This window comes from Cololabis saira, chromosome 4, assembly GCF_033807715.1.
Source record: "Cololabis saira isolate AMF1-May2022 chromosome 4, fColSai1.1, whole genome shotgun sequence".
Lineage (NCBI taxonomy): Eukaryota > Metazoa > Chordata > Actinopteri > Beloniformes > Belonidae > Cololabis > Cololabis saira.
This window is the reverse complement of record NC_084590.1, coordinates 37,923,980-37,936,882: the sequence shown is the minus strand read 5'-3', so window position 1 is coordinate 37,936,882 and position 12,903 is coordinate 37,923,980. Positions and strand designations below refer to the sequence as shown.

The window sequence follows — 12,903 nt, the reverse complement described above, 5'->3', positions numbered from 1 at the left end:
ATAAATGTTGGTTTAATAGATGAAATCTAACAGTTGTAGCTGTCACATTAGTGAATATAAAGTGAAGCTTCATGTTTTTACTAGATTTGATGCAGTTTTTGGTCTGAATAAATTCTGTCTGAATAAATTCTGTCCAAAGAAAGTGTAACAGACATCTGTTGTTGTTGGTGGGATTCTCATCTTAGCTCAATTTTATTTACAAAGCACTTTAAAAACAACACAGCTGGCCAACATGCTGGAAACCAAGTGAATTAAAACAAGTAAAAACAGCAGATGAATGAAATAAAAACTGAAAGAAAAAGATTGAAACAGAAAAAAAATTACAATTAGGAAGAATGAAAGCCAACATCTTAAAACTCAGTTAAATCCAAACCATAAAATGACAAATTGAACTGAAAAAAAAAATATATATATATATATATTTTTTTTTTCTTTTTTTATTCTCATTAAATTATGGAATCATTTTTCAAAATGTTTCAAAATATGCCTATTTGTGGAAAAAATATGTAGTATTTGAGTTACATAAAAGCTTGTTGTTTTCTTCCTAATTGTCCTTGTGGTCAAGAACCCCCAACACAAAAATGGTTTGACCGCTGATCAAAATTTGATGTTATCATTTAATTCAACCATTAGAATGGTCAAAATGTCCGGTCAGCACAAGTCCGGTGCTCAGAAAAGAAGAGAAATGAGAAGAAGAGAAGAAAATAGAGGCCTCAGAGATTCTCTACACAAATATTTTAAAAAGGGTGGTGACGGTGAAGCTGGAATTAATAAAGTCAGTGTAGAGCAAGGTAAGAAACAGCGCAGCCAACGTTTACCAACCTTGTAACTTAACCTAACTGGCTAGCTCTAATGTTAACGTCCATTAGCTTGTATAAAAACCTGAAGAGCAGAGGGAGAGGAGAGGAAGAGGAGAGAAGGAGAGATCCGGGCGCAGGGGGCCCATCTTAGATAATTTTGTCCGGGGCCCCGGCAAGACTCATCCTCATTTGCAGATTAACTTTAGACCCTGTGTCACATAGACATAAAACACTAAATATTGGTTGGATGGTAAGGAAAATGCAAATAAATACATTTCCTATAGGAAAGCATTTAGTTGTAAAGAGGCTCTAAAGTATTGGCAGAGTATATAATATTGATTTACCATATAATACTATACAATTTTATTAATGTACTCCAGTGTGGGACATGCAAACTCTTTCAATAAAAGACTGATGTACCACTTAACTAATAGTTAAAACCTGTCCTTTTTGAGGCATGATTCTTCTGTAAAACTGCTTCCACAAGCACTCCCTCATCTCTTTAGTTCGTAAGCAGTATATGAGTGGATTGATCATGGGGGGACCAAGACTGTAAAACATAATGACCACAATTCGCACATCAGCACTGAATCTGATGCCTGCATAGCTGGTAAAATAAACTAAACATCGAGGTAAATAATAGAGTGAGATTATTATGAGTTGAGTACTACAAGTAGACAGAGATTTGAAGCAGTTTTGCAGATCTGCTATCTTACTCACTGCTATTAGTATGGAACAATAGGAGAAAATTATGAATGCCAGAGGTCCCAGTAGTGTAATCATTGCAGTCACAAAAGCAGGAAGGGCATACGGGGTCCTGTCAGTGCAGGCGAGTATTGTTATACCAATGTGATCACAGTAACAGTGATTGATAATGTTGGAGGCACAGTAAGGAAGAGGATACGCTCTAATAGCCATCATTAAAGGGGCTGCAATGGCAACAACCCATGCAGTAAAACTCAGAATAAGTATGGTGCTGTTTTTAAGAACATTTGAATATCTGAGAGGATGGCAAATAGCCAAATACCTGTCAAAGGCCATTAAGAAAAGAATAAAAGAATTCACTGAGCCAAAATAATGAACAAGGTACATCTGGACAAAACAAGATAAAAAGGAAATACTCATTAATTTAAACCAGTACCTGCTGATGATTTTAGGTAAAGTTGTTGTACTGAAGAGAAGGTCACACACAGTCAGATTTAAAATGATGTAATACATTGGCTTACGAAGGCTGCGGTTTGTGGCAAATAAAAACAGAATTGCAACGTTTGCTATCACAGTTATTAAATAAACCACAAATAATACAGCTGAAACCAAGCCATAATACTCCGGATGAAGTCCAGGGAATCCAGTGAGTATGAATTCAGTCACACTGCTTTGATTTCCCTCTGACATGATGTGGAAGACAATCTCTTAAATAATTAAAAGCAAAGAAGAAATTAGATAAAACACCAATATATATTTACTTATTAATAAAAATTTGATAAGTAGTTGTTTTTGCGCTGAAACATTTTTTTTTTGTTCAATCTTATGTTAAAATTCTACCATCTTTACCATCTTGATACTGTACATCTTTAAGTCTCTCAGTGCTTACCGGTAATCTTATGTAAAGACATAAAACACAAGTAAGACTTAGACTGTAGACTGTAGCTGCCTTTACCTGCACTCACCTTTCACAAACAAGACAGAAGAATATTCTGCCAACTCACCTTCTGCTTCACTGCTTAAAAATACTTTTAAAGTACACCCTGTGATGAAGATGCAGTTGGTCCATCCTTTTTCTATTATCTTGGGATATCTTGTAGCAGTTTGTCAATCTCACAAAGTTACTCTGAAGGAAACTCCCAGCTCTAAACACTGAGGACTTCTCACGTTTAGCCATAATTTTTTTCAGCCATTATGATCAACTTCTAATATACTTGATTTTTTTTATATCAAGGATTAATGCATTAGAGCATAATTTATTATGTAACTCAGCACAGACTGGACAAACCTTTGTACTGACAAAAGGTCATCATTGCGACAGCCTGAGAAACATTGAGAGTGATCTCAGCCTTACTTCCAGAAAGTAAAAACAATGATGAAGCACCCAGCAAAGCTCTTATGTTGGTAATTTCCAAATAAATTGACTTTAATAATATCAAAACCAACATCCTGCATACGAGTCATTCTTAATCATTTTAAGATCTGAATTTTAAAACATTTATCATCAAGACAATTTTGCAGATCACACAAAACTTTTCATAGTCTTTTGATTGAGTGCCCCTGGTACTGCATAAAAATGTGTTTATTTTATATGAAAAAACAAAATGCTTTGATTTAAAGTTTAAAGTGCTTTAATAGCATTGAACTTGCATGACTGTACAGACAGCCAATCATACTAGCAGCTGAAATATCCTCCTATGCTATGTATGTCCACATCAGCCAAGATGTATAGTATAGCCTACAGGTGAATAATATGGTGTAAAAGTTAATTTATTTCAATAATTCAACTAGAATATGGTGTAAAAGTTAATTTATTTCAATAATTCAACTAGAATATGATGTAAAAGTTAACTTATTTCAATAATTCAACTAGAATATGGTGTAAAAGTTAATTTATTTCAATAATTCAAATAGAATATGGTGTAAAAGTTAATTTCAATAATTCAACTAGAATATGGTGTAAAAGTTAACTTATTTCAATAATTCAACTAGAAAATGGTGTAAAAGTTAATCTATTTCAATAATTCAACTTAAAAGGTGAAACTAATATATTACCTAGTCTTATTACATGCAAAGCAAGATATGTTAAACCATTTGTTATAAATTTGATGTTGGAATTGTTTATTGATTTCATAAAATCTCATTTATTTTTCATTTGGGGTTTTCATAACCTGTGAGCCATAATCACCAAAATCGTAACAAATAAAAGCTTGAAATATCTCACTTTGAATGTAATGGGGAAATAATATATTTGTTTCACCTTTAGTTAAATTTACTACGAATGACGTTTTGCAATATATTCAAATTTTCCAACCTTCACCTTTATATTATGACATCAATAAATAAGGGCATAATATATGTCCGTATTGGTTCAATACGGAACACAACTTTTAATTCCCAATTTCCACCCCTACCTGGAGGTGAAGCCCGAGTCCTACCCGCTGTCTGGCACACACATATAAAGATCTGGGCACAGACGCAGCAGGTCCTGTTGTCCTGCCACAAAGATTTTGCTGGCCTTAATGTTTCCTGTGTTTTATTTTGTTCATTATTGTTAAATGTAATGTTGATGTGTGTGTGACAGACGTGTGTATGGGGCGTTAATGAAAATACGGGACAAATCGCGCCCCGTATTAGTTCAATACGGGACGCAACATTTTTTTCTCAAATAAAGGACAATTCCGTATTTTACGGGACGGGTGGCAACCCTAGCTGTGGCTGTTCACCCTGCCGCTAGGTGCTTTGTTTTTGTGAGTTGTTTGGCTGCAGGTTTCTAGTAACAATACAGTGAAAGAGTGCTGTGCACTGATATTCACAAAAATCTGGTTCCATTTGATCTACTGCAGATGCTGCTACCGAGTTAGCAGGCTAGGCGCTACATAGCTAGGACAGGATAAACTCCAGTAAGAGCAGAGGAGGGGTGCTGTGTTTCTATACAAACAACAGCTGCACTGACACTAAGACCATGAGCAGCCACTGTTTTCCCAACCTTGAATACATAACTGTGAAATGAAGGCCATTGTATTTCCCTCAAGAGCTTACTGCTGTCCTTTTTACTGCTGTGTAGATTCCCCCAGAAGATAATGCTATCCAACTGCTTGGACTGTAACATGACACCGGCATCATCAGCCAGCAGAAAATGTAACCTAAGGCTGTTCTCATTGTACCAGGGGATCTAAACCATGTTGGTTTAAAAACCGCACTGGCAAAATTGCATCAACATGTCAAATACCACAAGGGGAGTCAAAAGACTGGACAGATTCTATTTCAACATCAAGCGGGGCTTTAGTGCTAGGACACTATCGTATCTGCGACAGTCAGACCACATTTCCCTGTTCCTAATACCAACATACATTCCCCTCTGGAAAAGGGCTCCTGTCACTTACAGACATGTTAAGACCTGGCCTGAATGGGTGTCTCAGCAGCTGCAGGACTGGGGCTTGTTTAAGCATCACGACCTGGAGCAGTCCTGGACTACATGAAGTTCTGCTTGGACATTATAACCATGACAGGCAGACCAGAGCTTATCCAAACAGAAAGCCCAGGATGACCAAAGAGGTGCAGTTCCTGCTCAGGGAGAGGAACACTGCATTCAGGTCTGAGGCCAATGTGCGCTACAGCACAGCCAGAGAAGGTGAATTAGAGACACAAAGGCTGCACACAAGAGGAGGACAGAGGTGGCCGGGGATTGCCTGGGTTGCGGTCCGCCGCCGCGGGATCCCTGGCTGCTTCTTCCCGCGCCGTGGGGGGTGGAGCTTTGTTTGGTTTATTATACACACACACACACACACGCGCGCACACACACACACACACACACACACACACACACACACACACACACACACACACACACACACACACACACACACACACACACACACACACACACACACACACACACACAGTCACTTAGTCACATGCATATACACACACACACACACACACACACACACACACACACACACACACATGATCATATACATACACACACACACATAGACATACACACTGGCTTGTTCACCTGCATGCTGGCTCTCTAGTTTTTGGGTTTAGGTAGCGGTAGCTTAGCTCAGACTGCGATCAGATCTCAAGATTTAGGTCGATTGCTGTTATTGTTTTGGTTGGCTCCGTGCCGGTTTCGTCACCCCACCCCCCCCCAAAAAAAAAAAAAAAAAAAAAAAAAGAGGAGGACAGAGGACTGCTGTAAGTGCAACAACCTACAGATCGAGCAGACTGTCACCGGACAATGGTGGCACTTCATTAGTGGAGCTATTGAATTGATTCTTTGCTCGCTTTGAGAGCGATAATGTCGTCCATCATCTTCAAAGTTAAGATCTTCTTTTTAATTGTTCTGAAGAGAAGTCTAGCAGGACAAGATACAGAGAGGTACGGGGAGAGAACTGGAAGAGTTAAAGTCATAGTAAGAAAAACACTGTTTAATAGAAACACTGACCCCACCAGCACCACCCCACAGTGGTATTTCTATGCAAACTCGGAGTTTTGTTTTTCTATTGCAAAAAAGTGAAATGGAAAAGCGCTAAGACAAAGGAAATAATTGTGGATTTAGCTTTTGTGCAAAGCATGGGATTGTGTGGAGATGGTCTCCAACTTCTGGTATTTGGGCATGGACTTAGATGATAACCTGACCTGGAGCATCTACTGGTCTACTATAAAATAGTGATACACAATTCCTTCGGCTAATTTTATTGCAAGCAGCACAAACCCAAACGATTTCACACTGTCTTGTTAACTTAATTTTGCTTCATTGTATAAATCCATTTTGCATTTCATGCCAGCAACACCTTCCAAAAAATAGAATAACATAAATAACCCATGTGGCAACTTAGAGGAGCACATTGGAAAAGAATAGTTGAAGGAGAAAAAAGTAATGGACGAGCTTGCCTGCAGTCATGGCATATCTGCAGCAGAACAAATGACTAAAAAGGGAAATGTGACAATGACAACCCTGTGCTTTTACGCACCTTGAGAGTTGTTTGGCTTTGAGGATGTTAAGCCGTTTAAGGTCTTCTTTTTCACTGATTCATTTGCAAACAATTTGGAAACACATTAATTTGGAAACTCATTAAAATGGTGTTCACTGTTATGAGAAGAAATGGCCAGTGAGTGCTCCGGAGCACCGGGGCCACTCACTGGACCGGACCGGTGAGGAGCCCCGACGGGTACCGTAATACATTTTTCTTCTGTTTATGGTTTCAGATCTTCCAAGCACCTGAAGCTGTTCAGACACCTTCAGAATAAATGCACGGTCCTTCCTTGAGCCAGCAATAGTGCATACATGTTATTTATATACAACTTACGTTTTATTTTTTAACAATAAAGTTACCATTTGTAACAAATGAAATGATTAGCAATCGGAGTAAATAAGTGTGGTGTAACTGTTTAGAATTCAATTAAATCTTCCTGTGTGAAGACAAGGTAACTAAAGGCTGATTTATGGTTCCGCGTTACACCAACGCAGAGCCTACGGCGTAGGGTACACGTCGATTTAACGCAGAACCATAAATCAGGCTTTAAGATCTGTAAACAGTGTGTGTAACTGCATGCGAGCGTCCGACTATCTCGTCGAGCTGCGTGACATCGGACGCTCTCTGTCCACACACAAACCGTTAAACTTGCGGCCAGTTAGGACAGTATAATACAAAAAAAATAAAGCAATGGAATTTATTTTGTCGCAGAAGCTTCTCGCATGGGACACACTTTAATAGTGTACGCAGCCGCTGCTCTGGCCGGAGCAAGGCTTTGTGCCCTCCCCTGCTACACGTCATTCAAGCAGCCAATCAGCGCAGAGCCTCATTATCATAGCCTCCCCGCTCCTTAGGATCACTCACAAAAAAGGGGTTAGAAGCGGTAAAACTAGAGACATGGCCCACAGGCTGAATTTCTGTTTTATGTAGGAAAAACAAGCTTTAGATTGTTTTTAAGACATTCAAGGCCTGTTAAAAATATACATTAAATGCCATAATAGGTCCCCTTTAAAATAAGCTTTAAACAACAGGCAGGAAATTCACTATTTATTAAACACAACATTTGGCTAATGCTATCACGATGATGGCTGAGTTGGACCCAAATGCAGGAGCCGAGGAGGCAGGAGTTCCAAAAAACGTGATTTTATTTAACTAAATAAAAAAAAGAAAAGGTGAGACAAGATATACACAAAAGACTTGACGAGACAGAAGTGCACACGATCAGGGCAGATGGGAACATGGTCAAGTCAAGACACAACTTAAACACAAACAGAAACTTAAATACCAACACTGTAAAAACCTGTGACATTAACTCAAAACCCTGACAAATGTATTCTTTTAGGGTGTATGTTTTTTTATTATACACTGATTTATCACTTACTAATTTTGAAACTAGTCTTTTTTGTAACTTGTTTCTTCAGTAGTATTGCTACAATTTGAATAATGTACTCCAGTGGGGGACATGCAAACTCTTTCAATAAAAGACTGATGTACCACTTAACTAATAGTTAAAAGCTGTGATTTTTGTGGCTTGATTCGTCGATAAAATTGCTTCCACAAGCACTCCCTCATCTCTTTAGTTCTTAGGCAGTATATGAATGGATTGATCATGGGGGGACCAAGACTGTAAAACATGATGATCACAATTCGCACATCAGCACTGAATCTGATGCCGACATTGCTGGCTAAATAAACAAAACACCTAGGTAAATAATAGAGTGATATTATTATGAGCTGAGTAGTACATGTGGACAGAGATTTGAAGCAGTTTTGCAGATCTGCTATCTTACTCACTGCTATTAGTATGGAACAATAGGAGAAAACGATGAATGCCAGTGGAAATAATAGTACAACCATTGCACACACAAAAGCAGGAAAGGCATACGGGGTCCTGTCAGTGCAGGCGAGTATTGTTATACCAATGTGATCACAGTAACAGTGATTGATAATGTTGGAGGCACAGTAAGGAAGAGGATACGCTCTAATAGCCATCATTAAAGAGGGTGCAATGGCAACAACCCATGCAGTAATAGTGAGAATAAGTATGGTGCTGTTTTTAAGAATATTTGAATATCTGAGAGGATGGCAGATAGCCAAATACCTGTCAAATGCCATTAAGAAGAGAATAAAAGAATTCACTGAGCCAAAATAATGAACAAGGTACATCTGGACAAAACAAGCTAAAAAGGAAATATTCCCCGATTGAAACCAGTACCTGCTGATGATTTTAGGTAAAGTTGTTGTACTGAAGAGAAGGTCACACACAGTCAGATTTAAAATTATGTAATACATTGGCTTATGAAGGCTGTGGTTGGTTGCAAATAAGAACAGAATTACGACATTTGCTATCACAGTTATTAAATAAACCACAAATAATACAGCTGAAACCAGGCCATAATACTCCGGATGAAGTCCAGGGAATCCAGTGAGTATGAATTCAGTCACACTGGTTCGATTTCCCTCTGACATGATGCGGCAGACAATCTCTTAAAACAACAAAAAGCACAAAACATATTAGTGATAAAACATTTTAAAATATTTAACAAATTAATAAGTACTTGTATTTGCACTGGTAATAGCAATATTTATATCCATTGTTTATTGAGTAGCCAGATAAATATTTAACTCTTTCACTCCTAAATATTCTGCAGAAACCCAACACCAGTCTGCACATACTTTCCACAGGCAAGGCAGAGAATATTCTGCTGATTCACCTGCTTCTTCACTGCTTAAAAAGACTTTTAGTACACCCTGGGATGACGATGCGGTTGTTGTCCATCCTTTCTCTGCTCTCTAAGGGATTTTATGATAACAGTTAATAAGTAATACCTACTGTAAAGGTAACTCCCAACTTTTAACACTATGAGAATATTGTGCTTTAGCATACATTTTTCAGCTGTATTGGTACATTTTTATTTTACTTACTATATATATATATAAGTAAGTATATGTACACAGTATATAAAGTATCAAGGCAGGACGCATTACTGCACTTTCTTGTGTTACTTTCTTGTGATGGTTCTGTCACAGAGAGAACCATCATTTGTGCTGCCAAGGCCATCATAAGTCCTTTCGACATCAACATTCAAACTGATACAGCATCTCAGAATACTTGCAGAGATGTAACTGTAATTTGTATTTAATCATGTGAAATTTAATTCATGATCACATAAATTAAAAATAAAAAAACAGGAGTGGGGGAGTGCTAGCCTAGTGTCTACAAACGTAGGCTGGAGGGCCCAGGTTCAAGTCCCCATGGCAACCAAGGTGAGCCACTGTAGGTCTCTGATCAAGGCACCTAAACTCTTAACTGCACCCCAGTTACTGGAAAAATGGCAGCCTACTACAATTAGTTATGGGTTTAAACCAGAGGACTAATTTCATTGTGTATTGTTTGATATTTACTGAAAAATAAAGTGAAACATCCAGGAAAACATTTTTTTTTGTCAATTTCATTGACATTTGACGTTTATCACAGCCAACCCACATCCTATGTGCAGTAAGCCTGAGAAATTATACTTGATTGAAACCAAGTATGTTTTGTAAGTGAAGTGTTTCAAGAGTCAGGGACTTCATAAATGATGTGACCCCTAGGAGTTCATTCAGGCAGATAATCTCTGCAGTGTGTGTGCATGCATACATTCACTCCTCTGAATGGTTTAGTCCAGTCACTCAATTTGTTCTTTGACCTATAAAAGGAACTTTGGTCGTTTCTCAATTCTCAAGAAAGCAAACAGACTTGCGTTATTCCGAAGTCCATACTAGACAAGTATGAGTTGGGAGAACGTTCTTTGAAGGACACGACAAAGCCTCTCTCTCCTTCTGAAACTGGAACAGCAGCCTTGTGTCCACATTGACGTCACATCTGAGCTAACATGCTAGCAAGTGTAGCACTGTACACATAATGTTTACATTTTAATTAGTTATATAAAACAAACACCTGAAACGCTAAATGAACTGAAAATGCTCCATACATAACTCCTTTATAACCAACACTGTATTCAATGTGTTTTTAATGGATTTTCTGATTTTGTATGTTTGCCTCGTTCTAAATAAAGTTCGGTAGCAGTGAAAATAAAAAAAAATAAAAAAATACTTTATATTTGTAGTAAAGTTATAAAGAAAGTTATAATAACTATATTCACCCATGAAAACATCTTAAGACTACATTCTGTCAAACAAAAATAAAGTTATAACTTTAAACCTACTCCTCTTGCCTCGTCTATTTCTTTCCTTTGTTGGCGCGAAATGCATTCTGGGCTATTTTGCCATCACAAGTCTGCACAAGCCTTTGCTGGATGCATCCTCGATAAGATGGGTGTGACATCTGAGTATTTCTTCTGTTCTTGCTCAGATGCGTCCCTAAGATTGGGACAGTACTTCGGCTGCTGACGGTGTTATTTCACAAGAACCCAAGAACGTCAAGTGCGCACAAGTATGTTTATTGAGAAACAGCCTAGAAGTATATACTACTCTCAAACAGCAATCTCACCTCCTCCCTGGTTCCCACCTGTTGGCGCTGATTCTATGAAGAGGGGTTAAAGGAGCTGTATGTAAGAGCAATAATAAAACGAATCATAAAATGACCCCGATATGTCAACAGACATTTAAAAATCATGTTCATTTCAAATACTTATGTCACTGACAACAGCACTCAAGCCAGGATATTCCAGTTTAAAAAGAGGAGTTGCAGCCCTCAACTGATGTTTATGTTGTCATTTTTTGTTTTGGCCTGAAGCTCCACCTCCACCTATCTCCCAATCACCAAGTCAGTATTGTTTCTGAAGCTCCACCCTCCACCTATCTCCCAATCACCAAGTCAGTATTGTTTCTGAAGCTCCACCCTCCACCTATCTCCCAATCACCAAGTCAGTATTGTTTCTGAAGCTCCACCCTCCACCTATCTCCCAATCACCAAGTCAGAATTGTTTCTGAAGCTCCACCCTCCACCTATCTCCCAATCACCAAGTCAGTATTGTTTCGGCATCCGGGTTGCCAGCTCGGCTCTAATTATCGCAGCCATGGCAGCCTACGTTCCTGCTGCATTCTGCAGCCTACCTGGCAACCTCTGGTCGGGGGGAGGAGGGGGAGGGTACACGCCGCTCAACAATATTTTGAAAGTGACTGCAGTACCAGTTTTGGCCATTTCTTACAGACGGCTCCTTTAAGTTCTTTACCCCTGTAACACTACAGAAGCCTGATAAATGATACTTGATTGGTGTATCAAAGTGTAGCCTATGTAAAGTGAAGTGTATCAAACATTTTCACTACATGAGTTTTCTAACTGAATGTTTCTAATGAGCATGTGTGGTACCAGAGCCACCATCACATAAGGCGCGTTTCCACTAGCAGTAAATCTTTCCAGACATGATCCTCTAACAGGGCCGACCGTCTCCTTGGCTCCTTCAGCCAGCGTGTTTCCACTACACTGTAGCGCCAACTTTGACTGAAAAAAATAGCACAGCCCAGGTAAGAAGTCGGAACTTTGTCTGGAAAAAAGAAACTTTAGGATATCTATCTGAAGACATAATGAACACAATAGAACTATAGCACAGCCAACCACGAGGTGGCAGTAATGCTCGTTTATTGCTATTCGCAAATGGCCAGCTCCATAAAAGGAGATGAGGGGCTAGTGGAAACCCTATAGACATCATTGACACCATTTATTTTTAATCACGTGAATCATGATGCAATATAAACATGGAGTGCAAGACACCAAAGAAACAAGAAAAAAGCTGAGTCTGTCTATGTGCTAAGTCAATACGTCATGAAAAGATGATAATGCTTTGTACCGCAGAGAACCAATACTGGTGAACAGTTCCTATTTGGTTAGAACAAAGTCCTGCTTTCACCTGAAAGTTAAGATTCCACGGATAGCTATGATGCAACTGTTGGCTAATCTGTACGTGCTGAAAGCATCCTGAGCATTAGCATCCGTTCATTTTGAATGTGCGATGTCAAACTTTCCTGAACTCAGTTGTAGGTTCTGTGTGTCCTGGAGGGAGCGTTGCTTCCTTTTGAATGTCAGCCAATCAAATTGCAGCTACACAATGCTATGCCAATGCTATGCCAATGCTATGCCAATGAATTGGTATTGACAGTTTCAAAGACCGCAATTTGTTTGTGTCGCAAGCAGGATGAGATTTTATCAGTTGTTTATTGTATGATGAAGGCAAGTATCTATCGAGTGTTAATGCAGCAATAGTGTGTGAGCCCTTTGTAAGGGTCACCACTCTGTCAAAAGATCCTTGAGCCAGCAGCTGAAGAACAAGAACAATCAACTATACTTTATGCAGCCAAACTCTAAATTCAGTCTTACTGCTGAAGTTTCATCAACATAAATCATACTTCATTCAAAAACTCCAGATCTCGCAGAACTTTTCGGTTTCTGGCAGGAGAGTACAAAAACAGAC

The 12,903-nt window shown here is 38.8% G+C and overlaps 2 protein-coding genes across 2 annotated transcripts; both read right to left on the bottom strand.

Annotated features, from left to right (window-relative positions):
* Positions 1–1,223: 1,223 nt before the first annotated feature.
* LOC133442562 (olfactory receptor 2AT4-like) lies at positions 1,224–2,195 on the bottom strand. Its single transcript, XM_061720568.1, has one exon. The coding sequence runs from the start codon at positions 2,193–2,195 to the stop codon at positions 1,224–1,226; it is 972 nt and encodes a 323-aa protein (XP_061576552.1).
* Positions 2,196–5,029: 2,834 nt separating this feature from the next.
* On the bottom strand, positions 5,030–8,959 carry LOC133442561 (olfactory receptor 1E16-like). The gene is made up of 3 exons (XM_061720567.1): positions 8,049–8,959; positions 7,096–7,114; positions 5,030–5,119 (listed from the first exon to the last, which is right to left on the bottom strand). The coding sequence occupies exons 1-3, from the start codon at positions 8,957–8,959 to the stop codon at positions 5,030–5,032; spliced, it is 1,020 nt and encodes a 339-aa protein (XP_061576551.1).
* Positions 8,960–12,903: the final 3,944 nt, after the last annotated feature.

Excerpts from the sequence above, each read along its gene's own strand:
- LOC133442562 (XM_061720568.1), bottom strand. The coding sequence starts at position 2,195 with ATGTCAGAGGGAAATCAAAGCAGTGTGACTGAATTCATACTCACTGGA.
- LOC133442561 (XM_061720567.1), bottom strand. The coding sequence starts at position 8,959 with ATGTCAGAGGGAAATCGAACCAGTGTGACTGAATTCATACTCACTGGA.